The following is a 14924-nucleotide window of genomic DNA, read 5'->3' on the forward strand; positions in this document are numbered from 1 at the left end:
TTAAGATGTATGTACAAGAATGGAATGTACCTATGGATAATGACAGAAGTTACAAAGGGGAACATCGAGATAAGAGTTTAGCCTTATGAAAGCACGTGCAAGGGGTAAATTGCCAACTTGGAAAGAAAGGGGCAATGGGCATGGAGCAAAGATGGGGAGAGGCGAAAAGAGAGATTGGGTAATTAGGATTCTGGAGAGATGACCTCACTCAGCTCAAAGGGTATAACTGTACACTAACCTAAGTTCTAATTTGCTTCATTTGCTTATGCAATTGAGGCCCGTGCTTGCAAGTTCGTAATAAATTGTCTTGTTTCCAGTTTTGGTGGTCTTGTCTAAATTTTATTGATTTTGTTTCTAACAGTAATCATCTCATTCCCAGGGTATCAGTGCAGGGATTTCTTAAGGTAAAGGCCCAGACATCTTCAGTCACTTCATCAATGACCTTCCTGGCATTAAAGGCTCACTCGTGGGGACATTCGCGATTGATTGTAAAGTGTTCAGCATCATTTGCAACTCCTCGGAAAATGAACCAGTGTCCAAATACATCAGGATCTGAACCACAGTCAGCCTTCGGCTGATAGTGACAAGTTTTCATGCCACACACGTTTTCAATAATGGTCACTGCCAACAAGAGAGAATCCAACCATCTCTCCTTGATGTACAACGGTATTACAATTGCTGAATTCCAATCAATCAACATGCTCGGAGTATTTAATGGCAGAAATTGAACTGAACCAGCCGTATAATTATCATAGTTACACAAGCAGATCAGAGGCAGGGAATTATTGGGCAAATAACTCACTGCATCTCTCCCTGAAGCCTGTCCATTCCTGATGAAGAGCTTATGCTCTAAACATCGACTCTCCTCCTCCTCGGATGCTGCCTGACCAGCTGTGCTTCTCCAGCACCACACTTTTTGCAACTGCCTGTTAAGCACAAGTTAGCTGTGTGATTCAGTATCCTGCACTCTCCTAGATGACTGCAGCTCCAACAACACTCTAAAAGCTCAACACCATCCAGGCCAAAGTTGTCCACTTGACTGGTACCCCATCCACTATACTTAGAGTTATAAAATGTTTCTTCACTGTCGCTGGGAAAGAAATCCTGGAACTCTCTCCCTCATTGCAATGTGTGTGTATCCACACTAATTGTACTGCAGTGGGACAGGATGACAGCTCACCACCACCATCTGGGACAATCATAGATGGGTTCCATATTTAAGCATGAAGAAAAGGTTGGACTGTAATTAAGAACAAGGGCCAGAACATTAAGAGAGTCAAGCCTGAGGTAAATGTAGCACTGATTATTTACAGCTAGCCTCCATCTCTTAAAATAGGCTCAAATGTTGACTGGTAGAGGTGTTGGAAGTCACTGTAAGAGTGAAGTTGATTTGGGCTGAATACAAGAAAGGCAGAACATAGCAGAGAGGGGAACTAAAGTTCTGTGATGTAACACGGGAGGTTTTGCTGCAGGAAGTGAGCAGAAGGAGAGAGATGCTCATTCCAAGGGACCAGGAGAGTCTTCACACAGACACAGTGATGATAATGAGAGTAGGTTGTCAATGTAGCAGTATCACCCAGAAAGCATTTAATGATTTCAACTATCCCACCCAACAGTGTCTGCTGCATCAGAATCTGAAATAGTAGCTGCAGCACTGAAAATTCAGTTGTTATGAATTTTGAGGCATAGACATACAGCATTAATACATTTTAAGGGCTTTTGCCCAAAATGTTGATTTTTCCTGCTCCACGGATGCTGCCTGACCTGCTGTGCTTTTCCAGCACCAATTTAATCTTGATACAGTATTGCTACATCAACAAGTTCTCTCCAAATTGATGTAAAAAAATCTGATACCATTTGCTCACTAACACTGTCAAGGCATTTACAACATGGGGCAAAGTTTACTGTATATCCACATGATAGCATGTACGCAGGTTCAGGCATACACAAACATATTATCCTGGGGTTTGTTTGAGTGTGTGACAATACTATGGCTTTAAGAGTTGCATATTTATGAAGCGAGCTTGAGACAGAGGTATAGAGTAGTCTGTTCCAAGTCAATAAAGTAACATCTTGTGAGGACTTGTTTTCTTTTAAAGTTGGACCAATAGAAGCAGCATGCATGTGTAGAATCGGTTCCCATAGAATCAGGGTTTAAAGTTTAGTCTTCAATAGTTGTGGAGGTTTTGAAGAAGCCATCTCTCTCTCTCTCTCTCTCTCTCTCTCAGCTAAAAGCAAGAGTTCTCTCTGCTGCCAGATTCAGATGTGAGACAATCTATTTTACCGAATTTGCCTTTGCTAAGGGTATGTTTATGGGATGCTACTATATTGGAACAATTGTTGTCTCATGGTTAAATAATCTACTATTTTGTTAAGTTCTCCAACAGAGTTAAACTAAGGCTAGATCTTCTTTCTTTTGTTTGTATTTCAGCTGAAGAGTAAGAATAAAGTGTGTCTTGCATAAAGTCGAGTCATGTAACCAATCAAACTACATCTGGAACACAGCACCTTACACCTGCCTTTAAATAAATGTTAGGGTCCAGGCTATCTCCTTGACATATTTGAAGGGGTTTGATCTGGTCCAGAACAAGTGGCAACAGGGCACCAGCATGACCCTGGGGGAAATCTGGCATTGACAAAACATGAAAGATTATTATGCTTCTGGAGAGCAAAAAGGTAAGTTTTAATGATTTACCAGGCTAAGTTTTAAAAAAGACACACAATTTATCTTTTGGGCTCTCTGAGGCTACCATATTGAGGTGGTCCCCATCACTACAGGAAACATCATGTTGGGTCATTGTGGAAGTAAATGCCAGCAACATGTTCTGGAGAATAGACTGGGGCTGTTTTCGCTTGCGTGTCGGAGGCTGAGGGGTGACCTTATAGAGGTTTACAAAATTATTAGGGGCGTGAATAGGGTAAATAGGCAAAGTCATTTCCCTGGGGTCGGGGAGTCCAAAACTAGAGGGCATAGGTTTAGGGTGAGAGGGGAAAGATATAAAAGAGATCTACGTGGCAGCTTTTTCACACAGAGGGTGGTGAGTGTATGGAATGGGCTGCCAGAGGAAGTGATGAAGACTGGTACAAATGCAACATTTAAGAGGCATTTGGATGGGTATATGAATAGGAAGGGTTTGGAGGGATATGGGCCAGGTGGTGGCAAGTGGGACTAGATTGGGTTGGGATATCTGGTCAGCATGGACGGGTTGGACCGAAGGGTCTGTTTCCATGCTGTACATCTCTATGACTTCATGATTCAATGTGTGCGGACCGATTTAATTTCACTGGTACTGCTTTTGATCTTGTCGCTCTAACTAACATCTCTTAACCTAGAAATGATGCTGCATCGAGAAATTGGAGAGAGAATGGTAAAATTCTTCCTGCTACCTCAGACGATTGATGGAAACCTACCCCAATGTTTCTTTATAATATTAAACCCAATTTTTGCCTATTCACTGAAGGATACATATTTGTCAACATAAAGTTGTTTTGTTAAATATGTAGTGAACCCCACCACGGCTTCTTAGCTTGACAGTAACCGGAAGTGTTTTCAGATTTTGTATAATCAAATAAAGGGCTAAATTTACTAGTTTTTTTTTACAAATTGGCCTGCTATGAGTGGGTATTGGTAGTGCCCTTCCTCTAGTCCAGAAAATTTCGGTTCAATTCTACTTGCCCTGGAAATGATTGTAACATTTCAGCACCAGTTGACAAAAAATAATTTACATTAGTCATTCTTACCTTAACAACTGGCAAATTATTGGGAAAAAATTCTGAGAGACTGCATTGATACTTGTTTCAAAAAAAGCTCTTGTGATGCATTTGCAGTGTCCCTACCTCTGGACAAAGGACCTCGGTTCGAGTCAAACTTACTCTGGAGGTATGTGTGAACAAGTTGATGAATCATATTTGTGTTTCTCAAAACCAATGATAGCCAGTTTTCTGCAAATCTATACTCACCCACAGAACATCAGGATATTATTGGAGGAAGGGTCTTCTTCCAATGGCACTGTCTGTTGTAAGCAAAGTTGCTCACAGCCTCCATTAAACCCATCAGAACAGTCAATCCCTTTGGTGTAGTCAAAACAGCCAGAATCATCCCTCATAGGCCTCAGACCCACAGGACACTGGAACAAGACAAAAGTAACTGCAATTGAGACTTGTTATTTTGGAACATTGTCCAAGGATTCACATTGACTCATTTCAAACAGTAACATATCCAGTTTAAAACTAACAGGGAAATGTCTCTGGTCAAATTTATCGAATTACCATGGTTTTGCTAATGTAACTCCCGATTTTATTAGTGCCTATATAACATTTCCCAAAGTTTTTCACGGTTGGAGATTAGACATGGAAAGGAGTAAGGGGCAAAGGAGGGGTGGTAGATAAGGGCATGAGAGATAATATATATTTTAGCCAAATTTGGGGTGAAGTATTTCCCTCGGGAGGAGTTGGTAAAGAGTGTTTTGCAGTTTTTATGGAAAATGATTGAAATTTCTCGTGCCAATGACAGAGAGGGGAGGCTATAATGAAAATGGGGCAGGAGACAATGCAGAATGAGGTTGGTTGGGATCTGCAGGTGAGAATGAAGATTTTGAAAAGGATGAGATAAATGGAGCTATTGGAGGTCACTACTTCTCATGAAAGATAATACAGCTTCCTGTGGGTATGTTGGAGTTTATGTGAGATTAAACTCAGGAGGTTAATGAAATTGATATTGAAAAAAAAATCTCCCCCAGTGACAGAGCGCCTGTTTCTTTTGCCAAAGTGCAGTAATTACATGACTGTATCTTCACGTCAAAATTGTAGCATTTAAACTATTTACATAAGATTGTTATAAAATTATATTTCCTCCAACTTTGTATGTAGCTATGTTTTTCTCTTCGATCAGAATAAAAATTTTCCACCCTGTGTGTCAACAATATACTCTAACACTTTCAAAGTGGAGAAGGCAACAGCATTTGAGTTAAAATGACCGACTGCCGAGGAAAATATTGCTTATTAATCATAAGCAAGGATGACCTCATTTTAGAAAGGCTACTGAATGAGAAAGTGAGGACTGCAGATGCTGGAGATCAGAGCTTAAAAATGTGTTGCTGGAAAAGCGTAGCAGGTCAGGCAGCATCCAAGGAGCAGGAGAATCGATGTTTCGGGCATCAGCCCTTATGCCTGAAACGTCGATTCTCCTGCTCCTTGGATACTGCCTGACCTGCTGCGCTTTTCCAGCAACACATTTTTAAGCTACTGAATGAGGGCAAGGTTAAAAATGCATACTTTAGCACTGTCAAGTTTTCCAATTTATCAGAGTTCACATGGATGCTTTGCAGCATCACGTAAGTAAACAGAAGCTTTGCAACTTTTGCCTATGTCATATTAATGTTTATAAATAACAATGTCATCCTCACAATCATCTGCAGGAAGTCAAATGTCTCAGTTGGCCCCATATGAGCGAATTTCTAATTACAGAAAATTAATGAAACAAAAGCTGACATCAAACCATTAGCACACAAACTGAGAGACTGAATCCTAATCCCAGGCAACATCAGAAACATAATCATCAACTGCTGCAGAATATTATGGATGCTGACAAATGTATATAATCCTAAAGATCCAAGAATCTGGAAGTTACTGTGAAGAAAGAGACTTAATCTGATGGAAGGTTTTCAATCTGAAAAGTTAAGTCTGTTTCTTTCTCCACAGTACTGCCAGTGTTCTTGGCATTTTCTTAACATTTGCTAATTTTGCATTAATAAATTACCTTAGAGTATTATTTAAACAGAATCTACTCAGCAGTTTCCATGTGCTTATTGTGAATATTGAAATAGCTTAGATTACTCATAACAAGTACATATATGTTACACATATTTGTCCTGTTGTCTCACACAAAGTACAGTGCAGGGAATTAAATGAGTGATCAGACATTTGGTTCCTTTCATAAGTGAACAGCATGACAAAAAATGTGTAGTTAATGTTGATGTTAAAGCTCATCAAATTTCTTGAATTATTCCCCACTGACATTGATGAGATCTCCCAATAAGAAATCAAACTAGGTTTTCTGTTTGGTGTTATTGTATTGGTACTATACCACTTATAATAAAAGCTACTTTGAAAGAAAAAAAATGTCAAATCTAAGCTCAGCTGTATATTAAGTTATGGCAGAAACCAATGTAGCCAAAAAACAGAAGCTGGCAAATTGGCAGAATATGATGTGACACATATTATTTTCTGGAAAATTTGTTGTTGCACTGTATACCTCACACCCACTCATTAAAATTAATTTCAGTGTATTTCAGTGAGGGATAAAGCATGAGCGCCAAAAATGAATAATAAAGGTGTGACTTTGATCTGATGAACCACAATCTGCACTGACCAATCTGTTTGTTGACAATCCAGAATTAGTTGTAATTCCTTTAGGAAAAATATATAAGCAAACCATACGTAATGAAATTGCCCAGAACGTGTGACATATTTAACTTTGAGGCAAACTGAACATCGGAATTATAAGCAAAATACTGCAAATGTTAGAGATATGAAATCAAAACAAAGTGCTGGGGAAATTCAGGTCAGGCAGCATCTGTAGATACAAAAACAGAGTTGTCATTTCAAGTCCAATATAACTTTCCTTTAGATCTTAAAACAGATTGTAAAGGACTTCTTTTAAAATTAGAATTGCATTTTTCAATTAGATGCTGGCACATGGAAATAAAAGACATTAATCAGTACAAGTAAGTTTACAAAATTAAAACAAAACTCTACAAAAGACAAAATTCAAACTGTACTAAACCAGTCTGTTAGAGAAAGATATCCACAGGCATTGGGAAGCTGTAAGATAAATAATGACATGACCACATAACAAAGAATGGAAGGCAACAACTAAAAGTCCATTAACCCATTTCTTCCACAAATTGTATTCATTTATTCCCTATTGTATGGCACACAACCTCTTGAAGCTCTTGATGGAAGTTGTTACTAAAATTCCTGCCAATCAAATAAAAATACATTCTACTTAAGTGCTCAAAGCTGTCTTCCTTTGTGAGAGGAACAATATCCTTATACAAGCTATTGTTATTTTCATCTTTAACATAACAGCATAGGAAAGCATAAGAACTAGGAGCAGGAGGAGACAAATCAGCCCCTCAAGCCTTCTCTGCTGTTTAATACCATCATGAGTGATCTCATCTTGGTCTCAAATCCACTTTTCTGCATGCTCCCCAAAAACCTTCAAACCTATCACTAATTAAAAGTCTATCTCCTCCTTAAATTTATTCAAATGTCCCAAGATTCAGCACCCTCTGGGGTACTGACTTCCACAGATTCACAACTTTTGAGAGATGTAATTCCTCCCCCTCTATTCTACATTCATCAACCCTTAGCCTAAAACTATGACCTGTTATTCTGAAATGCCCCACAAGGAGAAACATCCACACTATGTATAAATGTTGTCATGATAACTCAATGGTTAACGTCACTCCAGAAGATTCATGTTCAACACACAATTTCAGGTTCTTAGTAACCACTTCTTTTCAAAACTAAACTTTTGTTCCTGCCTTTCCAGATCTTTCCAATAGCTCCTCACCCCTTCACCACTCTGCATTAAATGCAGCCTGTAAAAAATAGGCTGGCAGACATCATTCAGTGCACAGCATGACACCTACAACCTAACAATGATTTATATTATTTGGATGCATTTAGAGCTATTAAAATCCAATTGAGAAACTGGAAAATGTGAATCAAAGTTAGATTTAATGGGGCCTAGGGTAAGGATAATAAAAAATATTAAAGAAAATAGCTAATCTCAAAAGAGACCCCAACTCCAGCCTGAATGAAACACAGAAAGAATTGATAATTATGCTGTGGCTATAGGGAATATTTAGATTCAAAGGATGCAATGTTCAGTCTAAATGGACCCTATCTTAATATACCACTTTCTTGATGTGCACATGCATGCTAAATTATGGGCTAATAATGTTTTCGATGATATTTCATCCTGTTTCAGCGACAGCACCAAACAGTCCTGCTGAGAACCAATGAAGCATCAAGATACTGTCCCAGCGTCCAAGATGTAAATGCCTTGTGAGACAGCCACCTACACAACAATTAGATCATCCTTTATGTCCCACAGGATATTTGATTGTATGTTTTAGAATACATTTTGCTCCAGTGGGTTTACCCTTCAGGCCTGGCAGAAAAGCAAATGCCAAACAAAGTTGCATCTACTCTTGTGAAATATTGCACTTAAGCCAGAAGGTACCAGTGTGCTCTCCTTCCCAAAACAACCTAAACTAGAATCCAAACTTGACAGGATGGTTTCATGTTGTTTTTATAATGCTGAACCTTTCTGCAAAACAGGCTTGTAAAATAGACTGAGGGCTCCAATGCAACAGAACATATCCTGTTCATATTGCAAATTCATTTTCACAACAGCCAGAACACAGAAAAAGCCACTCATTAATAAGTTTGCATGCGTTGATATGTTTTAAACTGGTTTCCTAATGATTTTTAGTCAAAGACTTCCATAGCCTGAAGGGAAATATAGGCAAAGCAAACAGCTAATTTGAACATTGTATTCCCTTGCTTCCCAATGATTAACAATTACACTAATGGCATTCAAAAATACACTGGCATTGATAGATATATTGACACTTTGCAACTTGCATCAATGCTGTCAATTCATGACATCAGTGCCATTATGTTTCTGTCCCATATCTGCTTTGTGCCACAAGCTACTACAAGATGTCAATGCAATTTGTTGGTAGGAATCTGATCTCTGAATCAGAGGGTTTGTGGATTCAAACCCCATTCCAGTAGACCCAAGTCTGTAATGCAGGTGACAGCCCCGTTCCTTACTGAAAGAGTGCTGCACTATCAGAAGTGATGTCTTTTTTAGCCAGTACTAAACCAAAGCAGTATCTACTCTCTTAAATGGATATAAAGGATCCCACAGTACTATTTCAAAGAATGGCAGGAGAATTCACCCTGGCATCCTGGCTGATATTTATCTTTTAATTGACATCATTAAAACAAATTATCTGTTTGTAATTACTTTGATTCTTGTGGTAGCTGAATGGTAACATGGATTTGCCTTGTGACAGTGAATACAACATTTTTACAATATTTAATTAACTCCAAAGCATTTTTGGATATCCTGTGGTTATGAAAGGTACTACACAAACACAATTAATCTTTCAAGATGACTATGTAGTGCCAGTGTTTTGGTCCATGGCCTGAACATTACCTTTGTTTTTTGGCCAAGTTTGGGTTGTGTTGCATTTTTGAAGGGACTTCCACCGGGAGGTCTAGTCGGTTTTCTCGCTGTATCTTCCCAACCTCATGTCAATAACCAATGTAGATGGTGGAAATCTGAAACAAACACAGATAGTGTTGGAGAAACTCGGCAAGTCTGGCCGCAGCCATAAAGAGGGAAACGGAGTTAACGTTTCGAGTCCGACATGACTCCTCCTCAGAACTTTTCTGAAGAAGCCATACTGGACTTAAAATGTTAATTTTGTTTCTCTCTCTGCAGATGCTGACAGACCTGCTGAGTTTCTCCAACACTCGCTGTGCTTGTTTCACCTTATTAACTACCTACCCTGCTCCCATGGCTACCATTCCTCAAGCAACTTGCCACTCAAAGGATACATCAGAACTCCCCAGCATGTGCATCTTTAAAAGCCCTTTGAATACACGGTGAACTACTGTCAATCCAGAGCATGGTTCCCGACATTCATCAAGGACATTTACTGATAGGGCAAACTCATCATCCCATTTTGCGGGCATGGTCCTGAATATCCTGTTGGATGGCGTAGTACAGAGTTGGGGTTTCCTCTTGCCCAGGACCATGACACCAGCCCATGCCAGCCTGCTTCGAGAATGCCACTCCGGTTAAATCACACCCAGCTGTCTGTAGGAATGCCCAGCAACGCAGGAAGAAAGTCAATCAATTTCTCCACTCTGCCAGCGTGCCACCTTCTCTTTGATGCTTCACACTCCCTCTATTTCTGCACTGTACCTACCTCCCACCAATGCTCATGTTCTCATTGAGGTTGGCAACATTTCTCTCACTCATTCTCACCCATCCTGACCCCTGATTCCACTAGCCTTGTATGCTGTCTATATTGTTGAATTACTCACTGGGGCCACCTCTCCACCTGCACCAGAAGTAATTGCTGTGCCCACTCACTTACATCTCTCATTATTCTGAATACGTATGTGTGTGGGGAGAGAGAGTGTGAGCTGCAATTGCTGACACAATAGACCAAATGAAGCGAGGTCCCCAGAATATTAGCTGAGTTTCTGGATTAATAGTCTAACGGTAACACCACTAGACCATCGCCTCCTTGTTGCTCTCAGCAGTGAGATGGGCCTCAAGGAATCCTTGTCTGATTCTGCAACAGACCTCACTCATAGGGTGAGTATAAGACTCTGCCCAGTTTTAGACCATCTCTTTATCAAACATTTTCGAATGGTGACCAGAAAACTTCAAGCCCACTGCCGACATTGTATAAGTAAATCCAGAATACAGCCACTTTCTAGACTTCAACTTCAAAGAGGATTTTAGCAGCAAGTGGTCTGACATTGACTTTACAGGCACAAAACAGGCCATTGATTTTAACAGGTTTATCCTGGTGTTTACACTTCACACAAGCCTCCTCCCACCTCACTTCATCTCACCATATTAATGTGTGTTTCTATATATTTCTCAAATTAGTTTGTTATCAAGTATTCTCTTAAATGCATTAAGAAACAAAATCTTCCAATCACTAGATTGTCGGAGACCAGTGCTGTGACCGAAGGATGTACTTTTCAACCCTGAAGAAGTCCTGACCTGTGTAGAATTTTCTTGAGAAGTTTAAAAGTCCAATGAGTAATTTCCTGTTCCCTTCGAGCCCATGTGGATGTCTTTGACTTTGAGTTAGCACCAAAGACTTTGGACAGTTCCACAATACTTAACTGGATAGCTAGCCAGGAAATGTTGGTCAGATTAAAACTTGGTCTGACCCCTGGATAAATATATTACTTACATCTATCCTGCTCCCCCAAACCTCTCAACCCCAACCACGCGGACTACCCACCTCACCTAACCACGATATACTGATCACCAACTTATACCCACCCCCAACCATATCTCTCAACCCAATCCTTCCCCTGGCTAGTCAATTTCATCCCAACCTGATTCCCCACTTTACCAGACACTCACTCCCAAACCCTCTTGATACAGTTATCCCTCATTCAGCTACGTAACTGCCAGCTCATCCAAACTTGCTTTCATTCTTTCACGGGAATGTGGCTGTCTGACTGGGCCAACATTTCTTGCCGATTCTTAATTGTCCTTGAGAAAGTATATTGTTTTCTTGGGCTGTGGCTGTCTGTGTGGTACAGGTACTGCCACAGTGCTGTAGCTAAGGGAGTTTCAGGATTTTGACGCAGCTACCTCCTTACTTGCCCACCTTATCCACTCAGCTACATATCCATCCCTCACTCACCCAAATGGATTCAACAACTTGAGCTGTAAAAGTACCGGACAATGATTACTGCTGTAAAAACAAATGAGGAGAGTGTGTTCTCTTGACTCTGCTCCACTCCAATGGAGTTCCTTGAGAGACACTGCAATGTGCATCGCTTTGATTGCTGGAATTGGAAGGTTCCAGAAGAAATGAGCAGCAGGATCAGGTTTGAAAATCTTCGAGTACAACTACAACCTGCTCATCATCGCCACTCTTCAGAAGATTCAAAACATAATATTCACCTCTAAACAAAGTGAGTGCAATGTTCATTCAATCCTCTGAGGTAATGACAACTTCACTTTTAGTTCCCCAGATCTGACAATTCATTGCAGGAAGTAAATTCAAATATTCTTTACAATTGATCTTCACTGTGGTGTGGAATGCAGCACCATGTTCAACTTGGAAATATCCCACAAACAGGGTGAGAAAATGACAATGAGAGTCACTGCATCACTTTCTTTTGGCAGCAGCTGTGTAGGTGCCATGTGATTAGATTAGATTACTTACAGTGTGGAAACAGGCCCTTCGGCCCAACAAGTCCACACCGACCCGCCGAAGCGTAACCCACCCAGACCCATTCCCCTACATTTACCCCCTCATCTAACACTACGGGCAATTTAGCATGGCCAATTCACCTAACCTGCACATCTTTGGACTGTGGGAGGAAACCGGAGCACCCGGAGGAAACCCACGCAGACACGGGGAGAACGTGCAAACTCCACACAGTCAGTCGCCTGAGGCGGGAATTGAACCCGGGTCTCTGGCGCTGTGAGGCAACAGTGCTAACCACTGTGCCACCGTGCCGCCCACAGTAAGGACAGTTATTCAAGCAACAGCTCATAGGTAGTTGCAGCATCTCAGCTGAACTTGCTGATAGCATCCGAAGAAGATTTCTTGTTTCATTTGGGTTTTGGTAGAAAACAACAAGTGTTGGATAGACATTTAGAAAAATCTGTATCATATCGCCAATGAAAACAGCACTATCCTAGCTACGTCACCATTCATATGCTTTGAAAAGCATAAAATTCTTACACACTTTTGGTAGAAATGAACTAATCTCACCACAGAAAGTTAGAATTTGTGGACTTCGGTAGAAATATCTCTGTTAAACAATGTGTTAAATCTCAATTATTGCAAAACAAACTCGCTGCCACTGAAAAGTTACTGAGACATGTCATCAAAACCCGGAGCCTCATTCCTTCAGTTTTTGACTGCAATCGGAGATGTTTCTTTATTCAACATTTTCTTCACTCTTTGTTTCATATTTTTACTTTCTCTTCTTCCTATCTTGCTTTCTCTCCCTTTATTTCATTCTCTGCATTTGATATGACTCTTGATTCGGAATGGTACTTTTTAGTTCGCATATAGTGCTATTCATTTCACAAAACTTCCAACTGGTTGGTGATCAAGAGAAATATTAGAACTGTTCACAAAGGTCTGAGATCGCCTGAAGTGGGCAAATAGAGTTTACATTTACCAGTAACTTGCGGCGCAAAGCCCCACGGAAACTGAATGAGCAATGGTCAGTCAAATAAATGTCATACAGGCACTGTTCATCTGGCCTATTGTATCAGCAATTACAGCTAATGCTCTCTTCCCCCGACACACTCACGTTCAGACACATTCAGAGTAATGGCTATCATTTATATGACATTTTATACAACCTGAAGCTAATGAACAACTTAAAAAGAAACAAATATGATCCAAGACAGCTGCATCATTACCTCTGTGACCTACATTTCCATACAGCTGTGTGAAATCGGAAAGGCCATTAAGTGTCACAGTGTTGATAGTGTCACTGAGACAGATCATAGCCAACAATCTTTGTGACATTTACAGGAACATATTAACTCACAATTCATATGGGCAGTGATAAAGTGTCATGTTTAATAATATTGCTCATTCTTTCCAGGTGATTAAACCCCTACCATTGCAATGGATACATTTATAGTTACACTCTACAGTTCTGTGTTAACAAAATCCCATTTCTGTATTTTCTGAGCAGAATATTTTTAGATACAATGTATTTTTCATTTTTAATCACTAACTATATCATAAGATATTTAAAACATTCACCATAACATATAAGATATAGGAGCAGAATTAGTCCTTGTCTGATTGGATGCATTCCTTGATCATTAATATGGAATTCCTTACCTTAAAGCACTTTATCACACAAGCAGAGTGTCATAGAGATGTACAGCACGGAAACAGACCCTTCAGTCCACCTTGTCCATGTCGAGCAGATATGCTAATCTGATCCCATCTGCCAGCACTTGGCCCATATCCCTTAAAACTCTTCCTATTCCCATACTCATCCTGATGCATTTTAAATGTTGAAGTTGTACTAGTCTCCACCACTTTCGCTGGCAGCTCATACCATACACGCACCACCCTCTGCATGAAAAAGTTGCCCCTTAGGTCCCTTTTAAATATTTCCCCTCTCACCCTAAACCTATGCCCTCTACTCTGGATTCCCCTCCCCCAAGAAAAAGACGTTGTCTATTTACCCTGTCCATGCCCACATGATTTTATAAACCTCAATAAGGTCACCCCTCAACCTCCAATGCCACCTTCTCAAAGGCAATGGCAGGAGTGGAGGAGAGAATAAGTGCTGAGCTTGCCAGTGCTACGATAATCCAAGGAATAATAAAAAGAAATCTGAGGTACATTTTCAGCAAGCTCACAAAGTGTGCATTTGAACTGTAAGATAGATTCAGTGTGAAGGCTTGGGAAAACAAACAACTGCAGTTACAAAATGTCAAATGGCTGCTAAAAGAAAGTAAAAGAAACTCTCCTTTTTTTTCTAAGATGTAGTTGAAACGTTACCACCTTCTATTACAACTGCCCAAATGCATTGCTTTCTGTGGTTCTGACACATGTGGCCAAGAAAGGCCAGGCTAGCTGACTTCAATGGCCAGTCTTGCCTCACACATCTTAATTATCAAGCAAATATAAGTCACCAGTTCCCACTTCTGAGCATTATCAACGACCTGATTTAGAATTTCGTATTGTGATTATCTATAAAATTGCTCTCTTCACTATGTGAACAAAACTGCACCAAACAGGAGAAGTTTACAATCTTAATAAACGTTGAAAGCCAAAGCTTTCTTCTTCCTGTAGGGCAAGATAAACTCCTGTCTAAATAACTTGCTAAGGGTGACAATGCAAGCTACACATAAGCAAATGCATTAAGGCAGCATGGTGACTCATTGGTTAGCACTGCTGCCTCACAGCGCCAGGGACCTAGGTTCGATTTCCACCATTGGGTGACTATCTGTGTGGAGTTTGCACATTCTCCCCGTGACTACATTGGTTTGCTCTGTGCTCCGGTTTCTTTCCACAGTCCAAAAATGTACAGGTTAAGTGGATTGGCCATGGAAATGCAATGCTACAGGGGTAGGGGGTTGGGTCTGGGAA

The 14924-nt window shown here is 40.3% G+C and overlaps 1 protein-coding gene across 7 annotated transcripts in view; it reads right to left on the reverse strand.

Moving 5' to 3' along the window:
- Positions 1–14924, reverse strand: part of astn2 (astrotactin 2) — a 1590397-nt gene that overhangs the window by 715424 nt on the left and 860049 nt on the right. For all 7 annotated transcript variants that reach the window (XM_087998521.1, XM_087998520.1, XM_087998522.1 and 4 more), the window contains one exon: positions 3961–4127. In XM_087998521.1, coding sequence (XP_087854647.1) covers positions 3961–4127 — 167 coding nt within the window. The remainder of the gene's footprint in view (positions 1–3960; positions 4128–14924) is intronic.

Source organism: Chiloscyllium plagiosum, unplaced genomic scaffold (genome assembly GCF_037043375.1).
Source record: "Chiloscyllium plagiosum isolate Xiang-an unplaced genomic scaffold, Cpla_swu_hap1 HiC_scaffold_21, whole genome shotgun sequence".
In the NCBI taxonomy this organism is placed as follows: Eukaryota; Metazoa; Chordata; class Chondrichthyes; order Orectolobiformes; family Hemiscylliidae; genus Chiloscyllium; species Chiloscyllium plagiosum.